The following is a 13,313-nucleotide window of genomic DNA, read 5'->3' as shown; positions in this document are numbered from 1 at the left end:
GAGACCCAAACATGTTTTGTGTGATGGCCTTCTTGTTGTTAAAGACTATAGAGACCAAAACATGTGTTATGTGGTCGACATCTTGTTGTTAAATACTAGAGACTTATACATATGTTGTGTGGTGGTCGTCCTGTTCTTAAATACTATAGAGACCAATACAAGTTTTGTGTGGTAACCCTCATGTCAATTAAGACTAAAAAGACACATGTATGTGTTGTGTGGAGGCCATCTAGTTGTAAAATACTATAAAGACTTGTACATGTGTTATGTGGTGGCCATATTGTTGTTAAAGACTTAAGAGGCCAATACATGTGTTGTCTTGTGGCCTTCTTCTTGTTAAATATTATAAAGACCCATATATGTGTTTTGTAGTGGCTATCTTGTTGTTAAGACTAAAGAGACCAATACATGTGTAATTTGGTGCCGGTCTTATTAGACTCTCAAGTCAAAAAATGTTCCTGTAAGATTAATGTCTTCTGGCCGTTAGCTTTCTCAATTGCATTGTTTTATTTTTCATAATGGGGCCTTTTATAGCAGACCGTACAAGTTTTTCTCATTCTTGAATGCCTTGCAGTTGCTAATAATTGCTTTTATCCACTTCATTTGAACTTCAGTGGATAGTTGTCTCATTGGCATTCATACCATAACTCCTTTTTTTTCAAAAATATATCCAAGTAAAGTTTCAATCCTTTATTTTGTTTGAGTCTAGAAATCACTTGACTGAAAAAAAATCTATCCTATATTCAGAAACTATGACCTTGATCTTTGACCTAAAAATTATAAGAATAAACTTCTTAAAATATTTGACATATATATCTAAATAAAGTTGTAACCCAATCTTAAGTATTTGAGTTTGCATCTCGAACTAAAAATAATGACTTGTAGAACAATTGATAGGTCCCAACCCCCTTGAAGTATAACATATACAAGCCATATGTGCTTTGTCCTTTGAAGTCATATTGATGATCTATTAATAATTTCATTACATCTTCTTCAGCCTATTCTCATTGATATCTGTGCTTCTCTTTATAAGTCTGAAACAAGTTTACCTATTTATAGAGAAAATATCAACTAATGTAGTTAACCAAAATACTAAATCTCAGTTCTATTTACAACTTTTATTGGATGTAAAGGCAATTCCTCAAAACATATATAAATGTATATAAAAACACAATCAACAGATCAATCAATATATAATGCAATAATTATTTAAATTAAAATCATAGGTATTGCTATCTTTACATATATACAATGAATTGCACGTGTCCAATGATCTCAAGCAAACTTTTTGCACAACAACAAAAAAACAAAACAGAAAAGTGTATTTCATTTCTACAAAAAAAAATATTTGAGGGCAAAACTATTTCTTTGATAATTTGTAAGGATTATTTTCTCACTCTCAAAAAATATAATTTATAGTTTTGAGAAAATAAATGATGCTAACATTTATACATAATTATTTGTATGTAGTCACTAAATTAATGTCATGTTACCCTAGTTACAATATTTGAGGAATCAAATGAATCTATGAAGCAGTCAACATTTAACAAAATAAATACATTCTCTCATATATACATACAAAATAAATAAATGTACAATAATACAATGCTATATTTTCATACTAATGATTCCCTTTATTTCAAAAATAGTGAGCATTTTTTCTACTTCAGATATTATTTAATAAAAAAGATTAAGAAACCATTTGTATGTACAATTATTGTTCACATTCTTCAGGTTTCATACACACAATGGATTTATATTTATATATTGGGAAATCCAAAATAGTGGGAACATGAAACCTATAGCTTGAATTTCTATGGTTTGTCCAGACAGAAAATAAATTGGGAAATCCCAGTTAGTAATGTATTTATAAATCTGTGGAAATTTATGTCCAGTTTAAATCACCTGTTCTGTTAACAGTTAAAAAAAGGAATATGATAAAAATGATTATACTTTAATTGAATGGAAAAGAACAACTGATCACATTAAAAATATTTTACATCCAATAATATTTTTTTTTACTGAATCAATGTTTTCTTCCTGACAAGTTTCTTCCAACATCTCTCATTCATTTATAAATATTTATTACAGACCTTATTTTGTACAGCTGTAAGGACAAAATTAAGTAAAAATTCACAACAATAAAGTCACAATATGCGATCAATCCAGGAACATGTCAAAATTTGGAATATTGCCTGGCCCCTCATTCATAGGAACAACTTCTGGTTCTGTAGGAGCCATAATAACATGTCCTCGTCCGCTCAGGTTTACTGACATGCCACTTGAAGATGAGCCGCTGCTCTCCAGTTCTTCCCTCATTTTTGTCATCTTGAAAGCTATCTCTCCATTGACTTTATCTTTAAGTTTACGTTTGACCAGCCTTTTCAGTAATGGACGATTCTCTTCATCAATAATCTGTTTCATCTTTTCATCCTTTACGTTATTAGACTGTTCAATGATGACATGCAACTGAAGGTCAATATTCAGATCCCGTAAAGGTCGTTGGTGTTCCTCAGTTTCTAAGGAGTTACCGTTTGTATACCTTGGTATAGTGAATGGCTCAGTATTCTTGTATTCTCCTACTTTCCTACCAGTTTTGTCGAGAGTAACGATAACAAGTTTGGGTACTTTAGGTCGTATGTTCTGGTTATTCCTTAGTTTGTTTTCTGTGGATTTGGACTTTCTCCTGATAATCTTTTTAGGTTCCATACTCTTGTGAGAAGCTGACGACAGTTCTGTAATGAGAGAAATGTTGGAATGTATTTCTGATTACCATATTCATGATTTAAACTAACTTTTCTATACTACACCTGTATAAACCATGAACCATCAGTGTTCTGTTATAGACTCATAGCTTATTGTTGGTAAAAATCATTTCTCAGTAAACATTAATTAACAGCATTTCTATGTGTCCTCTTCTGAGTAAAACATTTAAAATATTACATATTAAACGGAGGACAACTATAGTCTAGTTTATCTATATCATACCCAAATGACAATGTGAGATAATATTGGAAACATTTTATAATGTGTAGAAACTAATAAATAGATAATGGATAATCAAAAGATAATCCATGGGAGGCTCCACTTTATATTGATTGTTCCACAGGTTGGCCTTTATGCTAAATATTTTACCAAAAGCAAAACATGTGTATAGTTTGCACTAATTTCGTTTAAAAAAATGTCAGTACAAGCACCCATGGTGGCCTTCCCTGTTGTCTGCTCTTTGGTCAGTTTTTGTCTCTTATTTCCATTCTCAATTTAATTTTAAAACTAAAATAAATGAGACAAAAATTATGTCGTCAGCACCCTGAAACAATTTGAAAGACCATGATTTCAGAAATACACTAGAAGTTACCAGTCTTATATAAATTACTTATAACAATTCTTTCAACTGTTACATATTATTATTAACCTTTCATTTGATCCATAGCAGCTTTAGCTGTCCATCTGTTGTCAACATTGCCTTTCAGCATGCCAGATAACACAGCTTTCATTTCTTTACCTACATTTGGTGGAATCAGACTTTCAGCAAGGCTGGGATTCTTAGCATTCTGTAAAATAGATGCAATATCTTCATAGTTTATTTATTTAAAGACATATTGACAGTTTTCTTATTTATATATATATGTGTTGCATTTCAAAGACTGTGTGCTTTAAAAATATAAAATTATGTGTATTTGAAATCTTGAAAAAAATATATCGTCTTGTTTTCTTGTATGAATTTGTCAAAAAGATTTTAACCCTTATTATTTGTTGGATAATTTTTATGCATGGCAATTTCAGTCTGTCTGTCTGTCAATTAACAAATATGATGAAAAAAATATAATTTTCTAGAGCCTTCACTGTTTTCCTTAAACCGTACATATTATTTGTGATATAGCTGCTATGTACATGGCAATAAAAGAAAATTAAATTAAAAGATTTCACTGTTTATATCAAACCGTACATACCATAATGACAATTTTCATGCTGACAGTATCAGCTTTCTCATAGCCCACCATTGCCTGTACCCCTTTGGTTATATGTTTTATAAGGATATGTCCTCTGACATACAGAAACAGAATGGACAAAGCCAACGAGTAGATGTCACATTTCTCTGTGATCTGACCACAGGACGTAGTGATCAATCTTTGTCCAGGGAACTGTTTGTTTAAATAAAACTGGTCCATTTCTGGTGCCATGTAAGCAGGAGTCCAACTAAGACAGTCCACTTCCTCTGTGAATAGAGTGGCTCCTCCAAAATCTGCAAGTTTCAATGTTTTGTTTCCTAAAGCATCCTCCATAAGTACTATATTTTCAGCTGTAAAACAAAGATTAATAATATTTTAAATTAGATGTAATGTTCAAACAAATATAAACCCTAAAAATCATATCTATATTCATTTTTAGCTTTATCTGTACTTTAGTGCATCTAAATGATCAATCGAAGCAAAATGCTTTTATTAGTGGCGGGTCAGGAAATTTTCATCAGAGGGTCATGTTTCCGTTATTCTCTATACCCTCTTGTTTCCGTGATTCTCTATAATAATCAACAGAATATTACCCACAAAAGGCCCCCCCCCCCCCTAAATCCGCCTTCATTATTACATATTATACACACAGAATATTATTACAATGTACTCATGAACTCCAACAAAGTTTATAATGTATGAAATCTGGTCAGATCTTAAGTCTTTGAGCATGTATGACAGAATTAAAGAGTACATATTCCTGTAAAATAACTTACGCTTGACATCAAAATGTCTAATCTGGTTAGAGTGTAAGTAGTTCAGGGCTTCCAGTATTTGAAATGTTATGTTCCAAATCTCACTTTCGTCCACCATTTTGGATAAACCATAGTGTAACAGGTTGTCTCCTACAAGCAATATAAAACTAAATAAAAACTTATTCTGTCGTCTTACATCATAATAAACATATCCAACAACAGGAATCTTTTTCATTGGCTTAATTGAATTTATACCTGAATCAATTCTAGCCTATTGCTTGGTATGAGGCATGGGTTTTGCTCATTGTTGACGTTGTACAGTGAAACACCGTTGCCAACCTTATTATCAAGGTATTACAACTCATGATGCATGGGGAGGGGGAGTTTTAGTGCAAATGAAACTTTTCACAATAGTATAACAATAGCCATTTTTCTGGGGACATCAGCTAAGATTGTGAGACTTTAACTGGAAAGAAGACAAAATGCTTATATATATAAACAAGAAATCATCCTAATTTAATTCAGTATATAATTTACGAATGTCAATCTAAACCTATATGGTCATGATGGTGAACTTATCATTTTTGGTGACCATTTGTTAATGAAATGTTTTCAATCTGATATCAACCTAACATCAGCATTTATTATCTTGTGTTATAAATCTTACATTATACAGTGACAATACATTCCATATAATCTCTATCATATACCTGCGTAATCCATGATGATCTGTGGGGTACCATTTCTCACTATCAAACCATGTGACTTAACAATGAACTCGTGGCTCATACAGTTGGTAAACATCACTTCATTGGCTCTGAAATCTCTGGAGATCTGAAACAAAGATAGAACCATGAGACTAGTATGAGGGATGTGCCCATGGGACACAGATGATGCTGCCTCTTGCATATAAAGTTATTTAGGAACATAACTTAAGTACAGTAAAAATGAAGCTACCCAAGTTTGTACTTGATTTGTGTTTTGTGGTAACAATAAGCAATGGATATCAGATTCATAACATTTGGTTCAAGCAAGCTTAAGTTAGACAATAAAAACCAAAAAACAACAGCATTGTTTTCATTTGTAAAGCAGCATAATTCTAGAACAGTATAAGTGACATCATCCAAACTCAAACTTGATCTGTGATTTGTGGTAATAAGCATTGTGTATGGTTGAGGCATACTATAGTTAAAGAACAGAGACCAATTCCAGGACCCATACATCCAGAGGGACAAGGTAAAACTTGATGCCATCTACACTAAGGCATATTAATTGTCACCTCAATAAAATATCAAAAAACTTTTTTTGTTATAAATCTTAAATAACCTTATCCCTTTTTAAGCATTGTTATTAACTATTGAGATATGACATCCGACACAATAATATAACTTACTGTTTTAGTGACAAACTCCACATTATTATAATTACAGAGTTCCACTGTACCATTGCCCCCTCGTCCAAGGATCTTCTGCTTTTTCACCGAACATTTTGGATTCCACAGGAAGTCATATTTCTGAAATATAAATAATATATCACTGAATTAAAACGGTTAGAAATGAGTCAAAAATATAAGTGACTTTACTTTTCACAACCTTACAGACAACGACTCCGACTGATAATAACACATTCAACTGATGCATAAAATTAAAATAAATATATATTGTTTAAATTTTTCTTGAACGACTGTCTGTAGTAGAAATGATTAATTGATTGTTGGTGTTTTAACGCCACTTTTAAGAGCCACTTTTGGGATTTTGTGCTGTCAGTTTTTATTGGTGTAGGAAGACAGAGTGCCTGACAATCCTAGTTTATTAAGATTAGAGTCAAGTGCAGCCACACCAGCGGGGTTCCAACTCACAACCTCAGTGTTGACTGGCTTGCCATTACAGTAATAGAACTACTTAAGACCACTTGGCCACAGAGGCCCCTTTTTAGTAGAAATGATTGTAGTTCTAACACATAAGTATTTTGTAATAATTACCGGGTTTGTGATGACACCATGAGTGCCAGTCTTCAGGCTGACCACATCATTAGCCAACATTTCCAAGGCATTTTTGTCACCATGTATGATATGTCTGAAACAGAAAAAAAGAAGGATATAACATACAACTTGTCAAATCATTAAGGCAAAAGTATGTGATAATTGTAAATTGTATTACATTGTATGTGTAGAGATAATTGTAACAGTTGTATTACATTCATTTTTCTTTGATCTATTTATGTTGACTCATAGCATTATTATGTGACTGGTGAACACAGGTCTGTTGTTGAAGACTATATATAGCCTTAGACCTTTTTAACATTTTTTTCATTGGGTTGCTGTCTATTTGATGCATTATAATTCCCCACAAAACCTTTTCAGAAAAGGTGGAACTTGTTCTAAGTTTTTCCTAAGACACCTGCCTCCATAACTACACATAGCACAGGCTACAAAATGTATACACACTGAAATATAGTTCCCTATAATCATTTATAATTCTCATGTTTGTGTACATATGCACTTAAAAACTGTGAAAAATCTGTACATATTTTTGAAGCAGATCATTCAGGTATGCATGTCTTTGAGGTGTGTTGATGTGCATGCTATTTTTTTCATTTTTATCAGAATTACTGTAAATTCAGAAATTATTGCGTGCACTTATTATTGCGAATTTTGAAGAATGGAGTGAAATGCGAGATTAACTATTGCGATTTCAGGAAAATCTACATACAGTTATATGTATCATTTATCACAATGCGAGTTTTTATTATTGCGATACTCATTCAGTCGCATTATTCGCATTAATAAAAACCTCGCAATAATTTCTGAATTTACAGTATACAATTCCAGTATAATAGAAAACTATCATGATCACCACACAATCAGAGACAAGGTTGGGGCCTTCACTTTTATTAAATCATTCATAAGGAAAGAGTGCTGGTTTCCTAGTGAGCCATAAGTTCAATATATATGCTGTAAATCACCTGGGAATATGAAAGGAAACTAACTTAATCTGCATAAGTGCATAAAAACAATGTTTTAGTGATGTGGATGTATAATTACTAAGAGTACAGAGTTATCTAACCTACCCTTGTGTGTACTGCTGACAAGCCGTGGTCACCTCCCTTACAGGGACATTGTTTTGTGACACAACTGTCTCCTCCCTGTATTCAATACCACACTCATTCAACAACTGGTACAATCCACCACCATACTGTGGAGGAGTATTAACTGGCACTGCTGTATAGATAGGCTTCACATAGTTATCTTTATCCTCTGGTTCAATCTCATTACAGCTCAAATTTTTACTTGTTTTAAGACCAACAACTTCTTGTGGCCCTACAGATTGGACTAGCTGGTCTGAAGGTTGGTGGTTACTGCTTGGCGTCTCTAATACAGGATCTCTTGGAGCCAAATATTTTGAAGACATTTGATCTGAAATTGAAAATATTAAATCATATTTTGAACACTTGTTGATTAAATATATATTATATACAAAAAACAAACCAAATTAGCCATACCTACTAAAGCTAGCGTTCTGTAGTAGTGAGCACATTGCGTTCATGATTATGTGCCATGTTTTATTTCCTTGCTTATGTTTAAGTTAGGAGTCATAATGATGGTAGCTGACCTATGCAGGTATGTGCAACTATAATTTAACCACAATTTGTACCAAGTCAGACTACCCTGATTGTAATTTTATTCCTGGGTATCATCTTTCTTGGTTTGAGAAAAAAGTTACATATTCATGGGTTCTTGAATTGATGGATTTTGGTTCTAATAAATAGAGTGAAGAATTTGAAGCCATCCATAAACTAACATGTTTGAAAATATAAGCAATTATGTTGATTTACATTGATTTCCATATTGTTTGTCTTCCATTGCATTTATACTGACAACTTTCACCAAATTTTAAATTAAATAATTGCTTTCTTAAATAAGCTGGTTCATCTTTACTAAAAAATTGTTGTGAATATTTTTGGCAAAGTAAACTTTTGAATTGTTGTATTCACATGTAACTAGCAGTGATGATACTAATTAACAGTAAATTTATAAACCTGAGATCAAATGATCAACAGGATCATTAGAGGTGTAAAGTGGGACTCAAAGAATCAACTAAGATCTGTGTATAAGGCACCTTGTCTTGAGCAGAGCTGGAACTCTAAACCTCAGTGTTGACAGACTAGCAATCACTGCAGGTTAATTACTGATACAAGCAGCCATGCATATATGAATATAAGCCCTATATCTATATCTATATCATTTGGCAACAAAACTTTCAGAAACAGCTGATGAAATGTTTAAAAAGGCATTTAGGTATACCTGAACCAATTTTTTTCTTAATTAACATGATTAAATAACAATTTAAAACATTTCTTACCTTGTTTACCTGGTTTAAACTGACCAATCTCCACTAACTTTGATGCATTCAATTGCAATAACCCGTTTAAATTACTTGACAGAAGAAAATCTGTGCTACTTGGTAATTGGAGGAAACGATCTTTGTTAATCTCCACATTCTTCAGAATGTTCTCACTGTGTATAGCTGTCATGTTTAGGTTTACATCCATTGGATGATCTGGCAAAACTGTTGTCATTGTGTACTAAAATATAAGTAAATAACTGTAAACATAAACTAATAAACTTGGTCTTTTACCAATGTAAAAAAACATGAAAAGTATGATAAAGGAAGTTATCAAAGCTTTAAATATCTATACATCATTTATTTCCTAGTGTTGTTGGGCGTTTCATCTCCAGGAAATAATTACATCACTTTGTTTACCACACATAGGTTTTATTTATGAACACGTTAATAATAAATTCCTTGAAAAGGAGGTTACTTGATGGTGCCTAAGCCTGGAACCATTCGGACAGAAAAATTATTCAAAGAGCTGGTAGCTCTAAGGTGGAAGAAGGTGAATAAAAGGTAACTTGAATTACCATAAAAGCATCCCCACTAACTCAGCCTGCTTTTTTCTATTATCGTTATGATGTATTTTTTTTTTCTTCAAACAAGAATGTGTCATAAGTAAACGGATTTCCCATCCGTAAAATCATTTTCTATGTTCAGTGGACTGTGTAAATTAGGTAAAATCTTTAATTTGGCAGTAAAATTAGAAAGATCATTTCATAAGGAACACATGTGTACTAAGTTTCAAGTTGATTGGATTTCAATTTCATCAAAAAACTACCTCGACCATAAACTTTAACCTGAAGCAGGACGGACGGACAGACCAGAAAACATAATGCCCATAAATGGGGCATAAAAATAGAAAGACTTGTTACATACCCGCCAACTTTTGAAAGTTCCCATGGGGGTTTTTAGTGCGTGACAACAATTTTAAAGGTTACCGTTGAATTTTTAGTGAAGTATTTTGCACAATCTGGATTGTCTAGAAAAAGTGTCATATTTCACAGGTACTTGTCTCAGAAAAACAATTCCTGTTTGTTGGTCTTTGTGAAAAAAGAATAGTACATTGTCCTTTAAATGATTTAATTGAATACAAAAATAAAATACATGTATGTTACAACAAGTATAATTTTTGTCAATAAATTAGTGAAAAAAAAAATACTATTTATTATCTTTATGGTAGTACTGCACCATTGAATTTTGTCCATCAGTCACAGGGGCTTGTTACAATTACCAGGTTTACTATCCATACGAACCCCTAACAAAACACAAGGGAGGAAGCTCATTTTCGACAATGCTTCAAATTATTGCTGTAAAAATTTTCTAAGACTTTCACTTACTTTGTGACCTAAATAAATCTGTTCCCACTTGAATTATCTCTTCAATGACATATATTTATTACCTTAAGTAACCTCTATAACTATTGTAATCCTTAAAACAAACTCGACATTTCTGAAGGTGTCGTTTTAGTACTTTCATTTTAAAATGTAGGGCCTCGATTCGTTCTATTTCAGAAATGTCGAGTTTCCTAAATTACGAAAGTGACGAGCACTAGCAAAATCACTAAATCCATGTCCGCTCCCTATTGGGATTTATGTCGATGTGTCACTAATGTATATTTACGACAACTATTTTAACAAGGACAATCAATCCCATACCAACACAAAGGGAATGCTTGGACACCAGGAGGTCTGTTATCAAGGTTTCTGTTTCTGTCGGATAATAGCCTCCTTCAACAAACTGAAAATTCTGCTATATATGTTTCTGACGAGTTCCGTTTGCAGGAGAAGACATCCAAGTAAATAAATCGTTTAAGTAAAACCGTGGAACTAACTATATACAGTGAATACAAGGTGGGGGAAGACTTAGTACTCGGTGAGAACCATCGGGCAACTTGGCGGACACAGACAAACCATAAAGATATCAGAAGATTGATCTCCAGGTCAAAGAACATGTAGGGGACAACTCTGACCAACCGATGCCCCCAAAGTACCCATTCTTGTTTAAACTCTGGTCTGGGCACCAGAGTAGTGCTGAAGTGGGTGGGAGGGTAAAAACCACCCTTGGCTTGTGATGTACTGAAAATAGTGAGATTTAAATAACAACTTTTTAGTTATTTTGAAGATTTTTTTTTATATTTGGCGACCTTTGAGATAGTTAACTCATAAAGGCGTCAAAGTAAAAAAAATATAATAGCCTTTCAAGATGTCATAATTATTTGGACTAAGAAAACGTCATAACTATTTTGAAGTTGTATTATATCATTGGTCTCTCTGTTGTCATTTTTTTACGATACATTAGATTGATATACTAGATTACGATACTTCTAATTACAGTTTTCATCAAGTGAACAATTAGCGTTTTCTTACGCCTTACTTTATTTTTTCTACCAGGAAGCAATATGGATATTCTGGTGAAGACAAAATGGCCGGTTTGTTGTCACGTGATATGGGTCTCACTAATTAGCGACAATAAGCGACAAGAAGCGACAAGAAGCGTTAAAAGCGACAAGAAGAATAATTTTAGCGACAAGAAGCGACAAGAAGCTATTTAGCGACAAGAAACTTTTTTTTATTAAATATAAAAAAATATGCATTTAGTCTTTTTTAAAATACGGGCAATAAATTGATGATTTTTATTATTATATTGATAGATGAAGAAATTAAACATTTGTGAGGAAGGGATTGTGTAGTTTTTAATATTATATGAATAGATGAAGAAATTAAACATTTGTAAGAGCAGAGGAAATGCACACGCTATAAAATAAAAAACTAGAGGCTCTAAAGAGCCTGTGTCGCTCACCTTGGTCTATGTGAATATTAAACAATGGACACAGATGGATTCATGACAAAATTGTGTTTTGGTGATGGTGATGTGTTTGTAGATCTTACTTTACTAAACATTCTTGCTGCTTACAATTATCTCTATCTATAACAGTACTTTCATGACTTTCTGTGGAAAATGTTATTGAAAATCTTCAAATTTTAAGAAAATTGTTAAAAATTTACTATGAAGGGCAATAACTCCTTAGGGGGTCAATCGACTATTTTGGTCATAGTGACTTATTTTTAGTTCTTACTTTGCTGTACATTATTGCTGTTTACAGTTTATCTCTATCTATAATAATATTCAAGATAACAAAAAAAAACAGCAAAATTTCCTCAAAATTACCAATTCAGGGGCAGCAACCTAACAACCTATTATCCGATTCATCTGAAAATTTCAGGGCAGATAGATCGTGACCTGATCAACAATTTACTTCCTGTCAGATTTGCTCTAAATGCTTTGGTTTTTGAGTTATAAGCCAAAAACTGCATTTTACCCCTATGTTCCATTTTTAGCCATGGCGGCCATCTTGGTTGGTTGGCCGGGTCACGCCACACATTTTTTAAACTAGATACCCAAATGATGATTGTGGCCAATTTAGGATTAATTTGTCCCAGTAGTTTCAGAGAAGAAGATTTTTGTAAAAGATAACTAAGATTTACGAAAAATGGTTAAAAATGGACCAAAAAGGGCAATAACTCCTAAAGGGGTCAACTGACCATTTCGGTCACGTTGACTTATTTGTAAATCTTACTTTGCTGAACATTATTGCTGTTAACAGTTTATCTCTTTCTATAATAATATTCAAGATAATAACCAAAAACAGCAAAATTTCCTTAAAATTATCAATTCAGGGGCAGCAACCCAACAACGGGTTGTTCGATTCATCTGAAAATTTCAGGGCAGATAGATCTTGACCTGATAAACAATTTTACCCCTGTCAGACTTGCTCTAAATGCTTTGGTTTTTGAGTTATAAGCCAAAAACTGCATTTTACCCCTATGTTCTATTTTTAGCCATGGCGGCCATCTTGGTTGATTGGCCGGGTCACGCCACACATTTTTTAAACTAAATACCCTAATGATGATTGTGGCCAAGTTTGGATTAATTTGTCCCAGTAGTTTCAGAGGAGAAGATTTTTGTAAAGGATAACTAAGATTTACGAAAAATGGTTAAAAATGGACTAAAAAGGGCAATAACTCCTAAAGGGGTCAACTGACCATTTCGGTCACGTTGACTTATTTGTAAATCTTACTTTGCTGAACATTATTGCTGTTTACAGTTTATCTCTATCTATAATAATATTCAAGATAATAACCAAAAACAGCAAAATTTCCTTAAAATTATCAATTCAGGGGCAGCAACCCAACAACAGGTTGTCCGATTCA

The 13,313-nt window shown here is 32.9% G+C and overlaps 1 protein-coding gene across 2 annotated transcripts; it reads right to left on the bottom strand.

Moving 5' to 3' along the window:
- Nucleotides 1-1,103: 1,103 nt before the first annotated feature.
- LOC143065492 (uncharacterized) lies at nucleotides 1,104-11,537 on the bottom strand. 2 transcript variants are annotated; one of them, XM_076239077.1, is made up of 10 exons: nucleotides 11,476-11,537; nucleotides 9,070-9,292; nucleotides 7,778-8,123; nucleotides 6,690-6,783; nucleotides 6,102-6,221; nucleotides 5,419-5,542; nucleotides 4,730-4,858; nucleotides 3,954-4,303; nucleotides 3,416-3,554; nucleotides 1,104-2,735 (listed from the first exon to the last, which is right to left on the bottom strand). In XM_076239077.1, exons 2-10 carry the CDS (start codon nucleotides 9,284-9,286, stop codon nucleotides 2,161-2,163), a joined length of 2,094 nt encoding a protein of 697 aa, XP_076095192.1. In that variant the 5' UTR covers nucleotides 9,287-9,292; nucleotides 11,476-11,537; the 3' UTR covers nucleotides 1,104-2,160. The 2 variants fall into 2 exon arrangements, with proteins under 2 accessions (XP_076095192.1, XP_076095191.1); XM_076239076.1 differs by lacking the exon at nucleotides 11,476-11,537 and adding an exon at nucleotides 11,434-11,457.
- Nucleotides 11,538-13,313: the final 1,776 nt, after the last annotated feature.

Source organism: Mytilus galloprovincialis, chromosome 2, assembly GCF_965363235.1.
Source record: "Mytilus galloprovincialis chromosome 2, xbMytGall1.hap1.1, whole genome shotgun sequence".
Taxonomy (NCBI): Eukaryota; Metazoa; Mollusca; class Bivalvia; order Mytilida; family Mytilidae; genus Mytilus; species Mytilus galloprovincialis.
Note: the sequence above shows the minus strand (reverse complement) of the source record. Positions and strands in the feature narration are given on the sequence as shown.